Here is an 18,601-nt window from a genome sequence, read left to right as displayed (position 1 = left end):
AAATGGCAAAAGGATCGTGAGAACAAGTGTCTCCAAAGTGTGTTTGTGTTTGTGGACACGCATGTGTTCTTACACCAGATACTGTGTACATGTAAACAAGTCTCCTTCACAGTAGCTGTATGTGTTTATGCACTCAAGATGATGTATATTATACTTCTAGTGGCACTTTGCCCAAATATGTGCAGGTTGTGATATCAGCATGCTGTGTTTGTGTTTTGGTTTGTGTGTGTGTGAGAGAGAGAGAGCATGTGTGTGTGTGTGTGTGCTTGGGACAATCAGGGTGGAGAGGAAATGGTGACACCCAGAGAGAGAGAGAGAGAGAGAGAGGCAGAGAGGGAGGGAAGGGCTATGGCTATGGCCCTCAGACTGATAGAGAGACTTAGAAACAGAGAGAGAGAGAGAACCTGGGAACAAGAGAGGGGAGCTGAGCTCAGGTTGCATCCAACAAAGAGTTTGTCAGAGAGCAGAGATGTGAGAGAGGGAGGCAGGCTGAAAGGATGGGGAGAGACTGAGAGAAAGAAGGAGAAAGAAGAAGGAAATGAGGGAAAAGCAGGTGAATGAGGAGGAAAGATTGTAAGAAAACACTCGAAGGAAGAAGAAGGAGAAGGTGAAGAGGGAAAGTTGTTGGAGTACCGGTAATCTGAGAGGTGGAGGAGGAGACGTATGTAAACCGGACACGAAACCTGGTGGTGTCACGTTTCCGTGGGAGCAGCAGCAGGTATCCTGATTTTCATGTTGTGCAAAGACTGTGTGTGTGTGTGTGTGTGTGTGTGTGTGTGTGTGTATGTGTTTTTGCATGTGTGTACGCATGAGAGAGAGAAAAAACTGACCCAGTTCATAGTAGTAAAATGAATCATCTGCGTTCTACGTATGTCTCGTTACTTCATTTCTGTGAGTTTGTCTGACAGGGAGACCTTGGAAACACTGTTTAGTGTGTGTGTGTGTGTGTGTGTGTGTGTGTGTGTGTGTGTGTGTGTGTGTGTGTGTGTGTGTGTGTGTGTGTGTGTCAGGTAGATGTGCAGTAACTGAGAAGAAACTTGACCTTCAGTATAATTATCTCTGTATGTGTGGTCTTGTGCTTGTGGCTTTGCAGAGACACATTAGAGTGAGGATACAGTCCATGGGTTGGTACATAGTTATTTAAAGGGTTAGTTCAACATTTTGGCTATAATCCCTATAGTCATAGCAGTGGGTTTGTTACCTTTATTTGTCGGTGCAAGCTGTTTTTAGAATGGTGGAGCAGAGCCGTGAGCTATGCTACGGAGGCTAATGGGATTTCTTGGTTTCCCTCATCAAATACACAATCCAACAACTCCAAAACGCTGTCGTGGACAAGTTGTGACCTGCACATTCACCACACTATGAGATAATAACAGAACGTTACGAGAGTTGTTTTAGAAGTACATACAGATATAATAATAACCCTTTAAGGGTTTATACTTGGTTTGAAGGTTGTTACCATGAGATTTATGTTAAATAATTCATTTATTTAAGTCTTATCGTGAGTAGTTAGTTGAGCAGAGAGGTCATCCTGCAGCACTGTGTGTGTCCATGTTTGGTTCAACAGTGTGTGACATGAGAACAAACCAGATGTTTCCAGACGTTTTCCACAGTAATCATATTTAGTGAATCAGTGAGTGAGTGTATCTGAGGTCAAGTCCATTCACTGCTTCATTCTCAACTCACTTTACCTTGTAATGTGTGCAAACAGTGATGAAACTGTGTGTTTTGTGTGTGTGTGTGTGTGTTGTGCAGGACAACCTCAGTGTGTTTCTCCGCGGCTGTGAGGAGTTGGGACTGAAAGGCTCCCAGCTGTTTGACCCTGGAGACCTGCAGGACGCGCTGACACGCCCCACCGCCAAGTAAGACTCCGCTTCAGTGTTACCTTACTGCTCAACAGGTGTGGGAACTGTGTGTGTGTCTCAGTTTCATACTAAAGCCCGGTGTCCACCATTAAACTGAGAAATAAGTTATTTATAGGAGTGTCTTTCTTATTATTTCTGTGTTTCATTATAATAATACCTTAACAGTTACTGACATGATCAAAAATCAATTTGTTTGATGCCTTCACAGGCTGCTGGATTGTACAGAAGGACCTCACATTGTCTGAGTTGATTTATGACGATCTGATATCAAATCATGTGTTAAGATCTTTACTGTAGTGGGGAATGGATAAACCTTATATGTAATTTCTCTGGACTTTTTTTTAAATCTCTTTTTGACTCTATTTCTGTTTCATTTTTGCTGCTTGTATTTTCTTTTTTACTGCCGCAATAGTTTTTTAAAGCAGAGCTGAGCCAGGCCTCTCCTTAAAAATCACTTTTTAATCAAATTTAGACATTTATGTTGTTAAATTAAAGTTCAGTGTCTTTGTGCTTTTACTGCACAGAGCAGAAAGAGGGTGCTGTTTTTCCCAAAGTGAAATGATGTGAAGCTTTGAGAGTTTCTGTTATTGTTGGTCGAATATGTGGCACATGAAGAGAGAAGTAATCTCCACAATGTCTTTGTCATAGTAGTTAAGAAAACATAATGGAGCTCAGGGGACAAAAGTGCCATTGTTCTTGCGTGTTTCATGAAGTGGACGGGCTGAGAGTATTGATGATGATGATGATGAACACTTCAGTTGTGTGTTAATAGATGGTCCATCCGTCACGCTGGCTGTGTGTTTGTCTTTGTGTGCCATCCTCCTCCTCTGTATCAGACAATCAACCAGTTCACTGCCAACACAAACAAGTAAATGAGAGTCAATGGAAGTTTGTACGAGTCCGTGTGAGTAAAGCAACAATGGCCCGACTGTTAGACACAACCCGTCTCTGTCCAAACACAACAAGAGCCTTTACATCACTCACTGAACCATGGCTCCTACTGTGTTGCTTGGTAACAAAGACGAGTGCATGTAGGGGTTTTTTTTATATACGGTACATGCATGCACTGTGTGTGTGTGTGTGTGACGCTCGCTGTGCATCAACAAGGTGTCATTCACAGAAGGGGTGAGGGGGTGGAGGGAGGAGCTGCTGGAGACGAAGGGTACAGTGCTAATGTTAGTATGTGTGTCAGGAGGAGCTGCTTGACCTGTTCTGTCAGGACGTGTGTGTCTGTGTGTGTGTGTGTGTGTGTGTGTGTGTGTGTGTGTGTGTGTGTGAGTTGTTTACATTGCCTTTTGTTTCTGAGCATGCCTGTGTAAGTTTACAGTAAACATTCAGCTGCATTGATTGGCCGCCAGTTTAAACATGGACACGTGTCCTGTCCCATTATAGACCGGTGCCTTGTTTACATACATGTCATCAATAATTATCATTTTCTATGAAGGAACACACGCTGTACTGTATGTTCTGCTTCTGCAAAAAAAAAAAAGGGGAGCTGGTTTATCTTGTCATTCAGAAAAATCTGGGTATTTATATCCTTATAACTGCATGGTGGAAGACGTACAAGCAGTAGTAAAGGAAGGATCCATAGTTAGGCTAATAAAACAATAAAACAATGGGAATGCTGCTCAGCTCTGTCACTCAGTTAGTTTAAAGTTATCATAGCAGTGCAGCTTTGTTTTAAGTAAACCAGGAAACACACACGGTGCATTTTAGGAACTCCGCCTGCTCTAACACAAGGCACGGCCAATACACTTATTTTTACATTTCCTCATACAGTAGCATCATGCAAAGAGTTGGGCACCACTGGTCAAAATTTCTGTTAACAGTGAAGTGGAAGATGAACTGATCTCCAAAAGTTAAACATGAAACACCCTTTTACAATATTTTAAGCAATATCAGTGTTTTATTTTAGTTTTTAAGGTGAAAAGGGGAAATAAAGCAACAGCCTGAAAAAGAATGTGAAACCCAGGAGACTTTAGCTCTCAGATAACGGTGACAGAAAAGGATAGTAAGTAGCTTGTCTAATACTTTACTGTCACTTTGAAAATATAAAAGATGAAATTATGATATATATATATATATATATATATATATATATATATATATATATATATATATACATACATACATACATACATACATACATATACTGTATACATATAAATACATATATACATACATACATATACTTTTTTTTTTTCTTCATAATTTCATATATGTATATATTACTTTAAAAAGTAAAGGGAATGTGTCATCTGTAACTTTATGCCTTTTGGAGATCATTCCATCTTCCACTTGCTGAACTGTTCACATTAACAGAAATTTTGACCAGGGGTGCCCAAACTTTTGCATGCTAATGTTAGCATTAGCTGCCGTCTTTTTGCGAAACATAGCGAGTTCAGCATTGGACTTTATTCCTTCAGTCTCCAGCAGCTGCTTCTCTGTTAACTCTTTATCTTTATCACTTCTCTCGTACTCTAATGAAGTTAGCGTGCCGACAGCTAATCCCGTCCCATCCTGTCACTTTCTGGTAGCAACCGACTGCAGCCTCTGATCTGCTCTGAAGACGTAGCACTGTATTACAACCTCTCGCTAAGCTCTTGTTAAGTGACATTCACCAGCAGCCATCACTAATAAATAACCACAATTTAAAAAAAGAATTACATATTGTTGCCTTTTAATGTCAAGCAGACAATTAAATCTAAAATTTTTCGTCACGCTGGAAGAGAATAATTGTCCAATAAAAAGTGCTTAATCTGTAAAGCTTTATTTTAGCTGCACTGGTTCATCTTGTTAAAATATGCCCAGTTCAGAAATATCAGGAATAAATGGACAATCGCAACCTTGATAGGAAACATTTGTGTCATTGTTTAAGTCGCCCTGCCTGTGCTATTTCCAGTGGTTATGTAACACTACAGGATGCTGCTCTCTGCAGCTCGTACCCGTGACAGGAAACACTTTCAGTACCTCTCTCCCTCCCTCTGGGTCTGTCTGCACAGGTGTTTATTCATCTAGGAAACAGTACTGGACAGGGAGGTGTAAAGACAGGCAGGTCGTGGTACACTATGAGCTCAGGCCTGAAATATTCCCGATGCTCTGACTGTGTTGATGGAAACAGATCAATTTTCAAGATAAGTGACAGTTTGCCAGAGGAGAGCAGAGTCTGGGACCGTTCAGATGTTGAGCAGAGAGTTTTTTGAGATGCTGCAGAAAACACACAGATTAAATGTGTTATCCTCACTTTTGGGGTAGAATAGATATAATGAAAAACAGAATGAGTAAATCCACAAGAACAAACTTTTCCTCCAGGATTTGATTAGTATTGAGTTGTTATTCCACTTTGCTGTCAGCAAGTACTGGAACGTATTTCATGCTTTTCATCTAAACCATCATCTGTGGTAATATTCACAGTAACAACAATTTAATTACCCGGTGTCACACAACACAGAGCCAAGGCTGGACGTTTATGGGAGATTTGTCTTCACAGATTTAAAAAAAACAACAACAAAAAAAAAAACATTTTGATTCTTTCAAGGCCAGATTTTCTTTGTTTGAAAAAAAAGTTGTGTTTTTCTTTTACTGGTTGTGCCAAGACAGCTTCATTACTTATTCAGCAAATGCATTTCTGTTGCAATAAATGGCACTTTTTAATTGGTAAAACTTTGCTGAAAGCATTAAATTAATAAAGGAATGTGAAAGAGGAAATGAGGAGGAAGCCAGTAAACAAAAAAAACATATTAGAAGTTAATTGCTCTGCTTTAATGGACATTTTTCTTGTAATTCTGGCCTTAATATTATTTATAGACATGGTTTTAAGAAGACAAACAGTTATTCTCTCATATTATATTGTATATTATGCTTATTTTCAACTTTAATATGGTTAAAACAGTAGTTTTGAATAAAATTCAGTCACACTGACACTGATAGGAACAAACCCTCTTAAAAGAAAATGTCAGATGACAGATGTTTGAACTGGCCGGGCCCCGAAAAATGATCTAATATCTTGAGGAATCTGGAGCGTTTGTCCTTCAGGTCTCTGTCTACAAGGTGACGGCAGAGAAAAGCTACCTGTCTTAATGTTTATTTAGTCGGCTGACAGAGAGAAGATGAGGAGGAGGGGGGTGTCACACATCATTCCCTCCAGCGACGTTCACCTCACTCTTCATCTCCCCTCTTTCTCTCAGGTCACTGCTCTCATGGAAAATTCATGCAACTGCAATTTGGGTTTTGTCTGTATGTGGAGTGAGTTTGGCTTTGTGACCCCTCAGTCTCATGATGTGCACGTGAATAGACTGTAATTAAAAAAAATGTACATGTCTTTAGATGAGATTCTCACATTTAGTTTGAGGCTTCTGTCCAACGATTATTTTATTCTATCATGCAACACATTGATTAAAAAAACATCACTCTGTTCTATAAATCATTATGTTTGTGCACTGGGATGCAGTTGGGGAATCAAAAAGCTGAAAATAGCACATCAACATGCATTAAAACAAAGTATAAAAGAAACATAGAAGGAGCACATGAGTAGGATTTAAATATATACATTTAGTTTCTGAGACGACCTCCTTTTCAGATTCATTATGTAATTAAAGCAGAAGTGAGTGATCCGGTCGTTTTCGCTAATGCTGCGTTCCAGGCAGGCTTTTGAAATCGTAAATTACAGCTTCAAGTCACAATTTACGACTTTGTAGCGTTCCAGGCAACCCACTCGTGTTTTTCCGACCTGTTTTACCGGTGAAAGTCACTATAACGGCCACTCGTAACTTCCGACCGGTGAACTCGTACCAGATCGAACTGGTACCACTTCATGGTCGGAAAAATACGAGTTTCCTTGAACGCACCATAACAGTCCTCATCGCTACGTCACCACATTCACGGCGTTCCTTGGCTGCACACACAGCCCTGCATGCCGTTCTCTCTCCTCATTGGATAAAAACTGTAGGATACGATAAATGTTTTCTCTTCGGCTCAGAGCAGAGCAGAGGGACTGAGAGACCCGTGTTTCAGTCCAAACACTCTATGTAAGTGATTGCTGTCGGAAGATATAACTATTTAAGACTTATATTAACACAAATATATCACTCACTTCTGCTTTAATAATTAAAGATAAAGAGGCAAAACCAGGACCAGACAACATCCTCTCTGTTTTTTTTTGGCGTCCTGTGTCGGAGCAGCACTCAGTTTTATTACAGAACATTTAACACAATGAGTCTGAGCACAGATTTAGAGCCTTTTATGTTTTTGTCATAATCCAGATTAAGACATGTGGATCATCAGATTTTATTCAGGTTGTCAGTGAGACTTGTTGCCTTTTTCTGGTTCAAACTTCTCTTGTGTTTTTACAGTGTGTTTGTGTTGTTTCATTGTTTGTTATCAACATATTTTCAAACACACATCATTGTAATTTCTTTTCCCGTTTGTTTTGTGTCTCATGTGTTTTTCATAGCCAGTGACGTCACTTTGCTTTATTTTGAAAAGTGCATCACTTGTGCCTTCCTGTTTTTTCCTGCACAAACTGTTCGTGTTTAAAAGTGTGAGGATGATGTTGGTAATTTTGTTTAACTTATATTATTGTTCTTACCTCTTTGTGCACACGTCTGTATTTCCTCCGGTTCTCCCCTGTTTCCACAACACAAGTGTGTGTTGGGGTCAGTTTTACAACTGCTTCATTCCACTTCCCATTTATAGCTTCATGTGGCGCTCCGCAAAGATCCTCGTCTTCTCATTTTGGCAGCATGTGTGGCGCTAAGTGGCCGCTGCTGTGGCGTTTTTTTTTGTTTTTTTGTTGTTTTTTTTTCTCTGCGCTGCACCTCCCAGAGATGATTTGGCCTCCAAACCATCTGGCCACAGCTGTGACGTCTGTCTCCTCTGATGCTCTGATGAAAAGGGATTTGTCTTTGTGAATGAGGAGGGATATTGGTACAAAAAAAAAAAAAAAAGGAAAGCGGCCTTGCTGTTTGATCCAGAGGAGCTAACACACACACATCCTCCTGCTGTGTGTTGTCATTAAACATAACTGCTGGAAATATGGTAAATAAAAAGTGGAGCCACTGCAGGTCCCTATACTGTATATACTATATATTCAATAAGTTTTAGTTTTTGCTGCTGTTTGGTGTGGGAGTCTGCAGTTATATTTATGTAACATATTTCACCAGAAGTCTCACTATCTGTCTCTCTGTCTCTCTCTGTCTCTCTGCATCTCCAGGGGAAGCGACTGCAGCCGAAAACTCAAGAATGTAAGTGATACTTGTGGATCACAGTGGGACGATTTGTCTGAGTGCTAAATGTATGTTTGGATGGAAACTTATTATTATCGCCCAGTGTTTTCTTGTTTGTCTTGTGGTTGTTGCTGTTGTCACTATTTCAGCTGCTCTGATGATCGTGTCTGCTCCAGATGCCATACAGTATTTCTCCTCCATCCTGCAGTAGCTCCGTGCTGTTTTACTTCAGAAGTCTATACACATCTGATAGAGTGATATTTGTTCAGTCTGCAGCATTCACAGCCTGTTCAAGCTTTAACTTTTTCAGGCTGTTCCACTTTATCTGTCCTGCCTCCATATTAAATCTGTTTTTTTTAATTATTTTATCCTTTATAGCTTCATATATTAAATCCAGTCTTTTAATTGTTCCCTTTTACAACCTCATTGTTGTATTGTATTGGATGCACTTCCATCCCTTTTTCTAATAATGCTGCTTTAAGAAGTACAACACATAGTGCTAGCCCTGCCCCCTCTGCAGTCAGAGCTGCTCTCTCTCTCTCTCCCTCTCTGCCTCTGTGTGATGCTGCTGCTGCTGCTGCTGCTGTGCATTGCACAAGTTAATGTGTCAAGCTGCAGAGCTGGCCTGGGCTGCTGCTGCTGCTGCTGCTAGCTCATTCAGCTACATGCAGGGACTCTGGGCCACATTAGCCGGCGTTTGCAGCTACAGCAAAACAAACAAACGGCCTCTAAATCACCCAGAAGCCTCCTCGCTTTAGCCGGGACCTGCTACTACTGCTACACCGTGGAGCTTCCTCTGCAGAACCTGGCTGAGGAAGGACTGTAGGATTTGATAGCAGCTGAGAGGTGAAGGAACTGCACCAAGTGGATTCTGCTGATGTGGTGGCACAGGTGTTGTTTTAGCAAAGCGATGGGACTTTGAAGTAAAAAGAAAAAGAGATATAGATGTATTGAACTGGTGGATTATTGCTGGAGTCAGGTGATGATCAGTTAGCAGGTCTAGGTGGGAGCAGGAGAGGCTGACTGTGCATGTATGAGTGTGTTATAGTGATAGCTACTGGGAATGTGTATCTGTCTGTACCACTACAGGCCTGTGCACTGTGACAGGTGTGTTTAAATGTCTGCATGCGTGAGCCTGTGTGTGTGTTTTTTCACCCTAGCTCTATATTTGGGTGTATTAATGCCCTTGTGTTTACACATGAAACAAAGAGGTGGTTGTTGTTCCTCGGTGGAACCTCTTTGACAGGTCTTTCCACATCTGTCAGAGCAGGCAGCTGCTGAAACCGAAGAGGCAAAGCGAGTGTGACACCGTGCATCACTTCACTGTCAGCCAGCCCATCACTGATATCCACAGACGTCGTGTTTGCTTTTCAACTACTGCGACTCAGTGATGTGTCTAAGTTTCGTTGTGGGTTCAATGTTGCATGTCTGAATCATGTGAGCAGGACGGTTGTTGCATGTTTTTCAGCTGCGGTTGTGCAGCAGGGATCAATACGGACACAGAGACACAGCTGGTGCTGACCCACTTCCAGTTGGAACTGGCCTGGACGTGTTCATTGTGCTGGTGACACAGAAGCAGCAGGCTATATGTACTTTGCAGCGATGTGCAGATAATGGGATGTACAGTAACTGCAGCAGGTGCAGCACAGAACTTAGAGAGTATGAATGTGTGCAGTAGATAGATACACAGGTAATTTACATAACGATTAATGCTAAGATTCAAATGTATAAACAGTTGTTTTGATGTGTTTGAATAGAGTTTTTGGTTTGATCCCAGCTGAATGAATTCCCTCCCCTGCCTGCTTTGGTTGCAGTTTCAGTAAGCTGACCCTCTGTTTGTTGATTCCTGCAGGGATATTGGTCTCTTATCCCACAGAATCGAGCAAAAAAGTGCTTGTTATCGTTGTGTTTTCTTTCTTCCGATCAGCAGGGCCACTTACTTTGGCTCCTCCTCCTCCCCTCCCCTCCCCTACTTCGTGTTTGAACAACAGAGGCTGTTTGCATTGACAGTACGACTGAAATAAACACATTAAGCCATGCTGAGCTTTCTTATCAAAGCAATCCCCTGTGGAGTGCCGGTTGACATGGACACAGTAAATATAGCTGGGGACACTTTGCCAGGCAGCGCTGAAGGTGCAGCTCTGTGTGATCTCCCTGTCGCCACATGGCCGATCTGCGTTGTTGGTCCTGTTGGTCACGGTGATGCAGAGAGAGCTGAACTTCCTGTGTCACATTCATCACAGTGTCTAAAGAGCTTTAGGTCACAAACAAGAGCGAAGAAGACGCACCACGGCCTTCTTCGTCTCCAGCTGGTGGTTTTACAGGGTTGCCGTGATGGAGGGAGGATGAGATTGATCTGGTCGATTATGCACTCAGGCCTGAGGTGGCTAACAGGCAAATATAAATCTCTTTGGTCCCTGAGAGGTTTAGTGCTAATAGGAGAAGTGCCGGTGGTGGTGGTGGTTGTTGTTGTCAGGGTCACGACGATGATTCAGTCTTGTCATTTCTGTGCAGGACGCCTTGACCGACAAGTAACTTCTCTGGAACAAACTGGTTTGTTATGACCAGGAAAAAAGTAGTAGAGATCCTTCCTTCATCAGCTGTTGTTAACATTTCCATGTTTCCCACATTCTCTGTTATAAACTGTTTTCTTGTCTGTAACAACATCTATTGCACGTCTGTCCGTCCTGGGTGAGGGATCCCTCCTCTGTTGCTCACCCTGAGGTTTCTCTACGATTTTTCCCTGTTAAAGGGGTTTTCTATGGAGTTTTTCCTCAGTCGATATGAGGGTCTAAAGGCAGAGGATGTTGTTTGTAAAGCCCTTTGAGACAAACTGTTTGTAAAAACGGGCTATACAAATAAAATCGCCTTGCCTTGCCTAGAGATAAAAGTGATTGGACACAATATTTGTTGCTATTTAACCCTTTTTTGTGTGTTTATATATTTATATAACACACATCTACTGTTAATTAATAATGTCTGGATCTATGGTTGTGACTGTGAAGAAGACTTGAGTTGTTGTTGTTTTGATTACTTGAACAGTTCTCTATCAATGCAATAACATTTATACACTCATTTGGGTGACAATTCAAGTGATATACCATTTGTTATCTTTTCTTAAATTTGATTTGTATCAAATGTACACATGATACACACAAGTTGAGCCTGTTATAATGTAAAGCTGAATAACAGATAATAAAGTATCATCTCATGTCGTCATTGTTAAACAAAAAATGAAAAACGACTTCTTCTGGTTGATAGCCACAACTTTACCCCATGCCACCAAAAAGCTCTCAACAACAACAACTTCTGTAAAAGAACCACCTACATCCTCTTTAGGACTTTTCACAATAAAAGTACCCAACAGAACACAACATAATGAATTGAAACTTACAGTCATGGCGTCTGACTTTGTTTCTTTTCCTTTTTTCAGGTTTTAATCACCATCTACTGGTTGGGTCGCGCTGCCAACGGCTGCACCTCCTACAACGGGCCCACGCTGGACCTGAAAGAGTTTGAGGGGCTGCTGTCACAGATGCGAAAGGTTTGTAAAGTCACGTAACGTTTGGTAAAAAAAGTACTCTGAAATACAATAGCATCTTCCTGCAGCCGCAGCAGATGGAGTTTTAGGGCTCGGGGCGTCTGTCCTTTGTTGTAAACAGAAGATCACAGGTTTGATCCCCGGAGTAAACCCAATGTGAGCAAGAAGACACAAAGTTTTCTACTGAAAATTTTATTGAGCAACACACTGACAAGTGTAAGTGAAGTCATCTCAGGCAGCGTAACGCACACCCCACCCAAGGTCCAGTGATGACCTCTGTTAGATCAGGCTCGAGTTTCAGTAATATTTGACTTTTACAGACCCAAAGGGACCGAAAAATTTGCATTAGGTAGCTCACTAAGACACACACACACGAGACACACCACAGACACACACACTCGTATGACGGCCGCTCATAACCATGATGTCACCCTCATACAATTTATTCCACAATGTGACATCCCATTGCTGTTGTATAAAACCGAGGAGCTACGGCCAAACTCAGCGCAGTCACTTTCCCAGATGTTCACACGTTGCAGCTGACCAAAACAAAGCCACGTTTCCATGACACAAAAAAGAGGAGACTGATAACAGAATGGCATTCAGGAAATCGAGGTGGAAGCACATGAGGTGAACACGCTCAGGATTAAACTGGCACTTTTCCTATTCACGTCTTATGCTGATCAAAAGAAGATGGACAAAACTGAAGACTGAAAAACAAGAACAGGTGCACTTTGAACTGCAAGAGAAGTGAAGCAGTGAGAGGTTTGTTCAGCCAAATAAAGGAATATAGTGGTGTTGAAGCATTCAGATAGTTTTGGATTTACCTAAAATAGGTTTTAGATGAAAAAGCTGTGTTGTTTCTTTGATTAAACTGTGTGAACAAAACCAGAAAGGTGACAGATTGGTGAAGGTTTGGTATGAAAGAGGTTGATAAAAGCTTAAAGTAGATTTTAGTCCACCACTCTAACCTTCAAACCAAACTTTGCAATGTTATAATATTTCCTCACCAATGTCAGACAAAGAGATAAATCACAGAGAAACTTTACAGCCGCAGCAGCAGCAGAGTGGAGCAGGAAGAATAAAAAAAAAGACTTGTCGAGGGTTTGGGAGTTTAATAAGAGGAGCGGTCTGGGTCAGGAACAGGAAATCTTTTTGGTAGACAGGAAAAGGCCTTTCCCCACCTTCCATTAGCTGCTTAGACACGTTGCAACTGTAGACGGACAAAGGGAGGGGTCAGCGAGGTGAAGAGAGAGTGATGAAGACGGATGCAGGCAGAAGAAAAGATGAGAAAACGCAGACGTTGATGGAAAGATGGACGTGGGAGAACTGCAGATTTACAGTGAGACCTTTGTAGCGGACATGAACGTACAAGTCCAGAGACTTTTACAGTTACAGCAACTGATGCAAAGTGATTTCCTTATCAATATATATTTCAGGGTTCCTACGCAAGTATGGAATTTGAATTTATACATTTCCAGGTCTGGAAAAGTATGGAAAATGGAAACTATTGTATGGAAATACGTATATTTATCTGGGTTAGGTCTTATGTGAAGTTATTTGGGTTAATTATTTTGTATGCGTTATTACAGTAGCTACAATCTTCTGGAAATTTTATGGTGACATAATGGCATACAAATTCAGATTAATCAAAACAAATAATTAATTGCATAATTTATTTAAATTATACACATCTAATTATGCAAATGTCACAAATTATTTTAATTTTTTACAGAGAATCTGGAAATTAGGGTCTGGAAAAAGTATTGAATTTTGAAATTTCAAACGTGTAGCAACCCTGATATTTGTATACATGCATTGTACACACCTTTATGCATTTCCTATAACCCAGGTGTGTGTGTAATTGTTCAGGAGGCAGAGGAGGCAGAGAGCCCTAAACGCAGCATCAGGGACAGCGGCTACATCGACTGCTGGGACTCGGAGCGCAGCGACTCTCTCTCACCCCCACGCCACGGCCGCGAGGACTCGTTCGACAGCCTGGACTCCTTCGGCTCACGCTCACGACAAACCCCGTCGCCAGACGTCCTGGTCGCCCGCGGCAGCAGCGATGGTAGGAGTTTCCGCCGCTTCTTCCTACACTCATTGAACACAGAGAAACCAGCGCAGGTTTTGATTTATTGTGGAAGTGTGACACGTTGGATAGTGGGAGTGAGCTCCCTTTTATATTAAAGGTTGCAGGTTAAATCTGTTCAATAGCCATTGTGTCATTTGAGTTGCAGCCATTCGTCTCGAGGAAGGGAAGTAATTCGGCACTGGCTGTTTTTGTTTGGGTCGGTGGCGGTGTACAGATACAGTATATAGATAAATGAGGTGCATTGTCCTGCGAGTGCTTCTGTGGTGCGGCCTGTTGTTCTGCTCCCCGTGTTTTCACAGGACAACGCCCAGAGTTGGTCAAAGGCTGAAAGAATAACGTGAATGATCTCAGTGCCGTTTTTTGAAGTCGATCTATGGGGTCATTGTTTCATTATAGCCACAGCCATATGTCCTGCGGACGGGGAGAAATTCAGTATAGGCGTTGGGTATTAACAGTATAACAGTGTCAGTGTGAGTTAGTTTGTGCTGCTTTACATAACTGTTCTTATCAGACTGAGGTTCACCTGTAACTGATGTAAAAAAACATGAAACTCAGTTATAAAAACAAATGGTGTCACATCTGTTCCTGCTTCAAACACTTTTCAGTTACGTAACGTTGGCTCCACCAGGACGACACCCAGTGATAGTGTCAGATAATGTAAAACATAAGATTTTGGATTTATTTGTTCTCGTTAAAAGTCAAAAGATAAAAAGTTATGTATCTCTGAGGCTGTTAAAAAAGATGATATCAGGAAATAAAACTATGATTTGTTGATATTTTTAAATTGCAATGCAATGCTGTCACTGGGAGGACAAGACACAAAATAGTAATAAATAACGAAACTTGCAGTGGAAACATTTCAGGAAACACATGGTTATAAAAGAGGAGATGAGGCTTCAACATGAACTTGAACTCATATTGTTAAGACACATGAAAGCTGTTGAGAAATAGAAAGAAGTGAAGACGAGAGTCAACACTTGAAATGACATACAGTGTTTCCGCTAGGATTTTTTTAAGGAGTGGCGGCGCGGACTGCTGACTGAGACACTCAGTTTTTTTTTTTTGCTTTTCCACTGGCACTGGAGTGCAACGTCCGGCACGAGAATCAAACCTGCTAATTTTAAAGGGACAACGAGGAGTTTTGGAAAAGCGAAGCGTTTTCACACTACATTTATGAGCCTCCGCGCGCACCGTACATTTCTTTGACCGGCGCAAGACGGACTCGTGTTTTCATTCATCAATAATTAAAGTCAAAGGTTCAAAGAGGTTCACATACCACCGTAGTTCCGACCATAAACGGCGGTTCGGCGGCGTTATTCTCATAACTCGCCACGAAGGAAACGCTGGTCGGCTCGACCAGCATTTCCGCCACCACTAATAATAACAAAATAACGATAGAGACAGAACGATATATTTATCGAAAATGGGCCCATTAACAAGTGTGGGTAGCGGAGATTCATCCACATTAACGTGAGACTTTTTTATAACCGAATAGAAACTCCTCGTTGTCCCTTTAAAAACACAACCAGCAACAGCGACTACTGATCTGTACTGAGACAGCGAGTGTTGTTATTCTGTCACCTGAGTTAAATGATGCTGCGGGAAAACACGCTGAGGTCTGTCATCGAGGTGCAAAGAGTTGATACTGAGCAAGATAGTTATCTGTAGTTTACCTTAGTACTCGCGAGTACCCGACCCAGTGCAGGACTCTGCTGTGAAGGTGGAGACATGCGGCGGTGGTGTATTTGTGACAATTTTTTAAAAAAGAAAGAAATTTGAAGGAGTGGCAGCTAGGAATACCGCTCCTTTCAGCTTTTACCATCAGGCAGCTGGTTCAGAGTACCCGGTCCCCTGGCCAAAAAAAAGACTTACAAGAACTTTTTTTATCCCCACAGCAGTGCGCATTTTAAACGAAAAGAGATGGATACCTGTTTTTAGGGCAAGATCTACTTGCTGTTTTAGTTTTTATGTGAGCGTCATGTGAATTTTATAGCTTTTATGTGAGATTTTTTAATGTGAGTTTTTATGTTGGTGTTTGTATGTCTGACTGTTTTGGAGCCCAAACTAGTGACAATTTTCTATCCTTGCAAAAGTTTTTTGAATTTGAATTGAATTGAATGGCGGCCCGCCACTCCTAAATGAATGTAGAGGAAACACTGACATGAACAGTGTCATAGACAGTTGTATGTTGTTTTATCCTGCAGTCATTTATCTTTATCGACTTCTCCATCATCATGAGTTAATATCTGTAGTGTGACAGGTACAGGTACTGTAAACAGGTGCTTGTGCGAGCGTGCCGTCCCATCACACCTGTCACCGAGGAATGCCTGTCCTGCTGCTGACACCCACACAACAACCACAACAACAACAACAGGGTTGTTTGAGCCCGTCGTCGTCCTGACGGCTCTGTTGAAGTGTGGAGTGAGATGAGTGACAGCGCAGGAGACGGAGAGATGATGAGTCTTAACAGAGTGACATAGACAAGGACAAGACGGAGAGAGGTGTGGCTGCATGAATGAAGGCGTGCAGTGTTTTTTTTGGGATGTGACACTTGAGCGATCTGTCAGCGCTGGTGAAGCTGCCAGCTTTCGGTTTGAGAACAAAGGAATCCTCTCTGTCATAACAGTGAAACTCAGTTAGTACTGGGTAAGTTATCTCATCAAATGAAGCGTTCAAAGAGACGGAGAGGGAACTCCTCGGTCACAGACCAAGATTTTTCCCCCTTTGAACTTATTTTTTAAGATGTCAGGTTAGCTCACAAGGAAATGAATGTGCAACTGATTTAACAGGCTGCTGTTCTGTGCTGCTCTTAAATCTCCCAGCATGCTCCGAGGTATATGGGTCAATGACGTGATGCAACCCAGCGTCAAGTGGTGTAACTGGTATTTTTTCATATAAATCTGACTTTATACAGGAAAATAAATCTGGACTCAAGTGTGGAATAAATGTAATTCACTTTTGCAATGCAACACAATGTTTCTTGATAACATTTTTCATAATTTGTCACATAATTTAGAAGAAAAGCTGTGTTTTTAGGATATGTCCTGCCCAGTATTACCTAAATGAAATATAGAAACACAGCTAAAAATCTATTTCAATTTAATTTGTTCATAAGAAAGTGTATTTTTTAGATAGAATAAAATATATTTCCTTTGTGGGTACAGCATTGGACATTTTCAGGGGCATTCAGTCTTACTTTTGTTTAAAAAAAAACAAAAAAAACAAGGTCCATATGTCATTTCAAATGACATAAAACCAACATGAATACAACATGTACATTTTAACAAATCCGATGCATGCTTTTAAAACAATGTTAAAAGATATTTCTGAATTGCTCATCTTGTCACTGAGCCATATACGAGGTATTTCTCACTTTGATTTCAACACTTTCTTCTCTACTGTATGTCCTTGAAAACTCTCAGCTACGTTTCTTTAATAGGACTCAGAAGTCAGCTCAACAAGTGCAGATACTGAAATTACATAACAAAACAACAGCATAAACTTCTGACAGCATGTAAATAATCTTCATATAATGCTTTATTTATTTAGACAACTGCATATTAAAGTCTTAATGCATCCAACATGGCAGCGCTGGCAACAGTTTTCTGAACTTTTCAGAGACAACAAAAAGCAGCTGTGAAGCCGTTTAATGCTGCGCGCTGAGGTCATAAATGGTTTTAAAAATACTCTCTGGCTGTCACTGAAAGAAAAAACGTTGATTGCTACACTGCATTTGAATTTGACCCTTTAAAATTTTAATGACAGCCTATAAAAGGGTTACAGCAGTCGCAATCCATCGCACAACTGCAATGTATGCGTCGTCTGTGGGGGAAAAGTACAGAGCGAGGCCGAGCATCCTGCCCCGACTGTGTTTTTGTTTTGAGGGAAGTGCAAAGGAAACTGGCGTCTCCGAAGCCCTAAGCTGCTGTCACCAACACTCAGACGATCAAAAAAAAAACAAGCCGCTGTTTTTGTTGTTGTTGTTGTTGTGGAAGTTGAGGTTTTCAATTGCTGAGAATTTGTTTCTGTTGTACAATATCCACCACTGAGAACAGCGAATCTCATTGTTTGGTTGTGTATTGTGATAGCGTTGGTTATCTGTAGCCTCTGAATCCAACAGATTGATCAAGGCGATCAGTCTTCCACATTCTCACTGGAGCAGAATGTGAAGCTGCCACAGCACATTATTTAAAACCCTCGTGTGTTTTTACTGTACAACCAGCACCACAATGAATCTCTCCACCAACATGTGTAACCCACAGCCGATTAGTCACATTGTCACGCAGCTCGTCTTCACATTACGCCCACAGCCGATCCAAAGTAACCAAAGTTTGCGTAGGGGGAAAAAAATGAAAAAGAAATTGTTCACTTACGAAATAATGAGGAGGCAGGTTGGAGATGTGGGCGTACTAAAAACAGACTGATATATATTTTAAAAAAGAAAACACAAAGGATGTAAGATTTATTGCCATTAGAGGCAGATAATAGAGAGTATAGAGGTCAGTCAGGTCAAAAAACCTGCAACATTTTTATGGAGATTTGCACGTCCGATCATGTTTCTGCACTCTCTTATTGTGGTTCTCATCATATCAGCTCTCGGATCAGACCCAGGGGGCACGAATGAGAGAACGGAGAAAAACTGGGACAACAATGCAAAAGTTATCAGCCAATCAGAGGCGACTCGGAGTACACCCCACCAGAACAAGGCTATCCATTTATTAGCATGCACACAAACTGAACTCTGCCCTGTTTTCCCTGCCCCTGACCTTTAGACAAAGACTCCCTCACTGGTTCAGATCCGTAAACTCAGACGGTCACTGAGGGACACAGGGAAAAGAGGTTTAATTCAATATGTCAGAGTAATTTAATATTGGTG

General features: G+C 41.4%; 1 protein-coding gene across 2 annotated transcripts in view; it reads left to right on the top strand.

Annotated features, from left to right (window-relative positions):
• Positions 1–393: 393 nt before the first annotated feature.
• The window catches only part of LOC310992761 (LIM and calponin homology domains-containing protein 1-like), a 54,281-nt gene continuing 36,073 nt past the window's right edge, over positions 394–18,601 (top strand). For both annotated transcript variants that reach the window (XM_083980926.1, XM_083980925.1), the window contains exons 1-5: positions 394–718; positions 1,756–1,862; positions 8,077–8,107; positions 11,523–11,633; positions 13,503–13,701. In XM_083980926.1, coding sequence (XP_083837052.1) covers positions 11,625–11,633; positions 13,503–13,701 — 208 coding nt within the window. In that variant the 5' untranslated portion in view covers positions 394–718; positions 1,756–1,862; positions 8,077–8,107; positions 11,523–11,624. The remainder of the gene's footprint in view (positions 719–1,755; positions 1,863–8,076; positions 8,108–11,522; positions 11,634–13,502; positions 13,702–18,601) is intronic.

The sequence above is a fragment of the Trachurus trachurus genome (genome assembly GCF_905171665.1).
Source record: "Trachurus trachurus genome assembly, chromosome: 10".
NCBI classification, from domain to species: Eukaryota; Metazoa; Chordata; class Actinopteri; order Carangiformes; family Carangidae; genus Trachurus; species Trachurus trachurus.
Note: the sequence above shows the minus strand (reverse complement) of the source record. Positions and strands in the feature narration are given on the sequence as shown.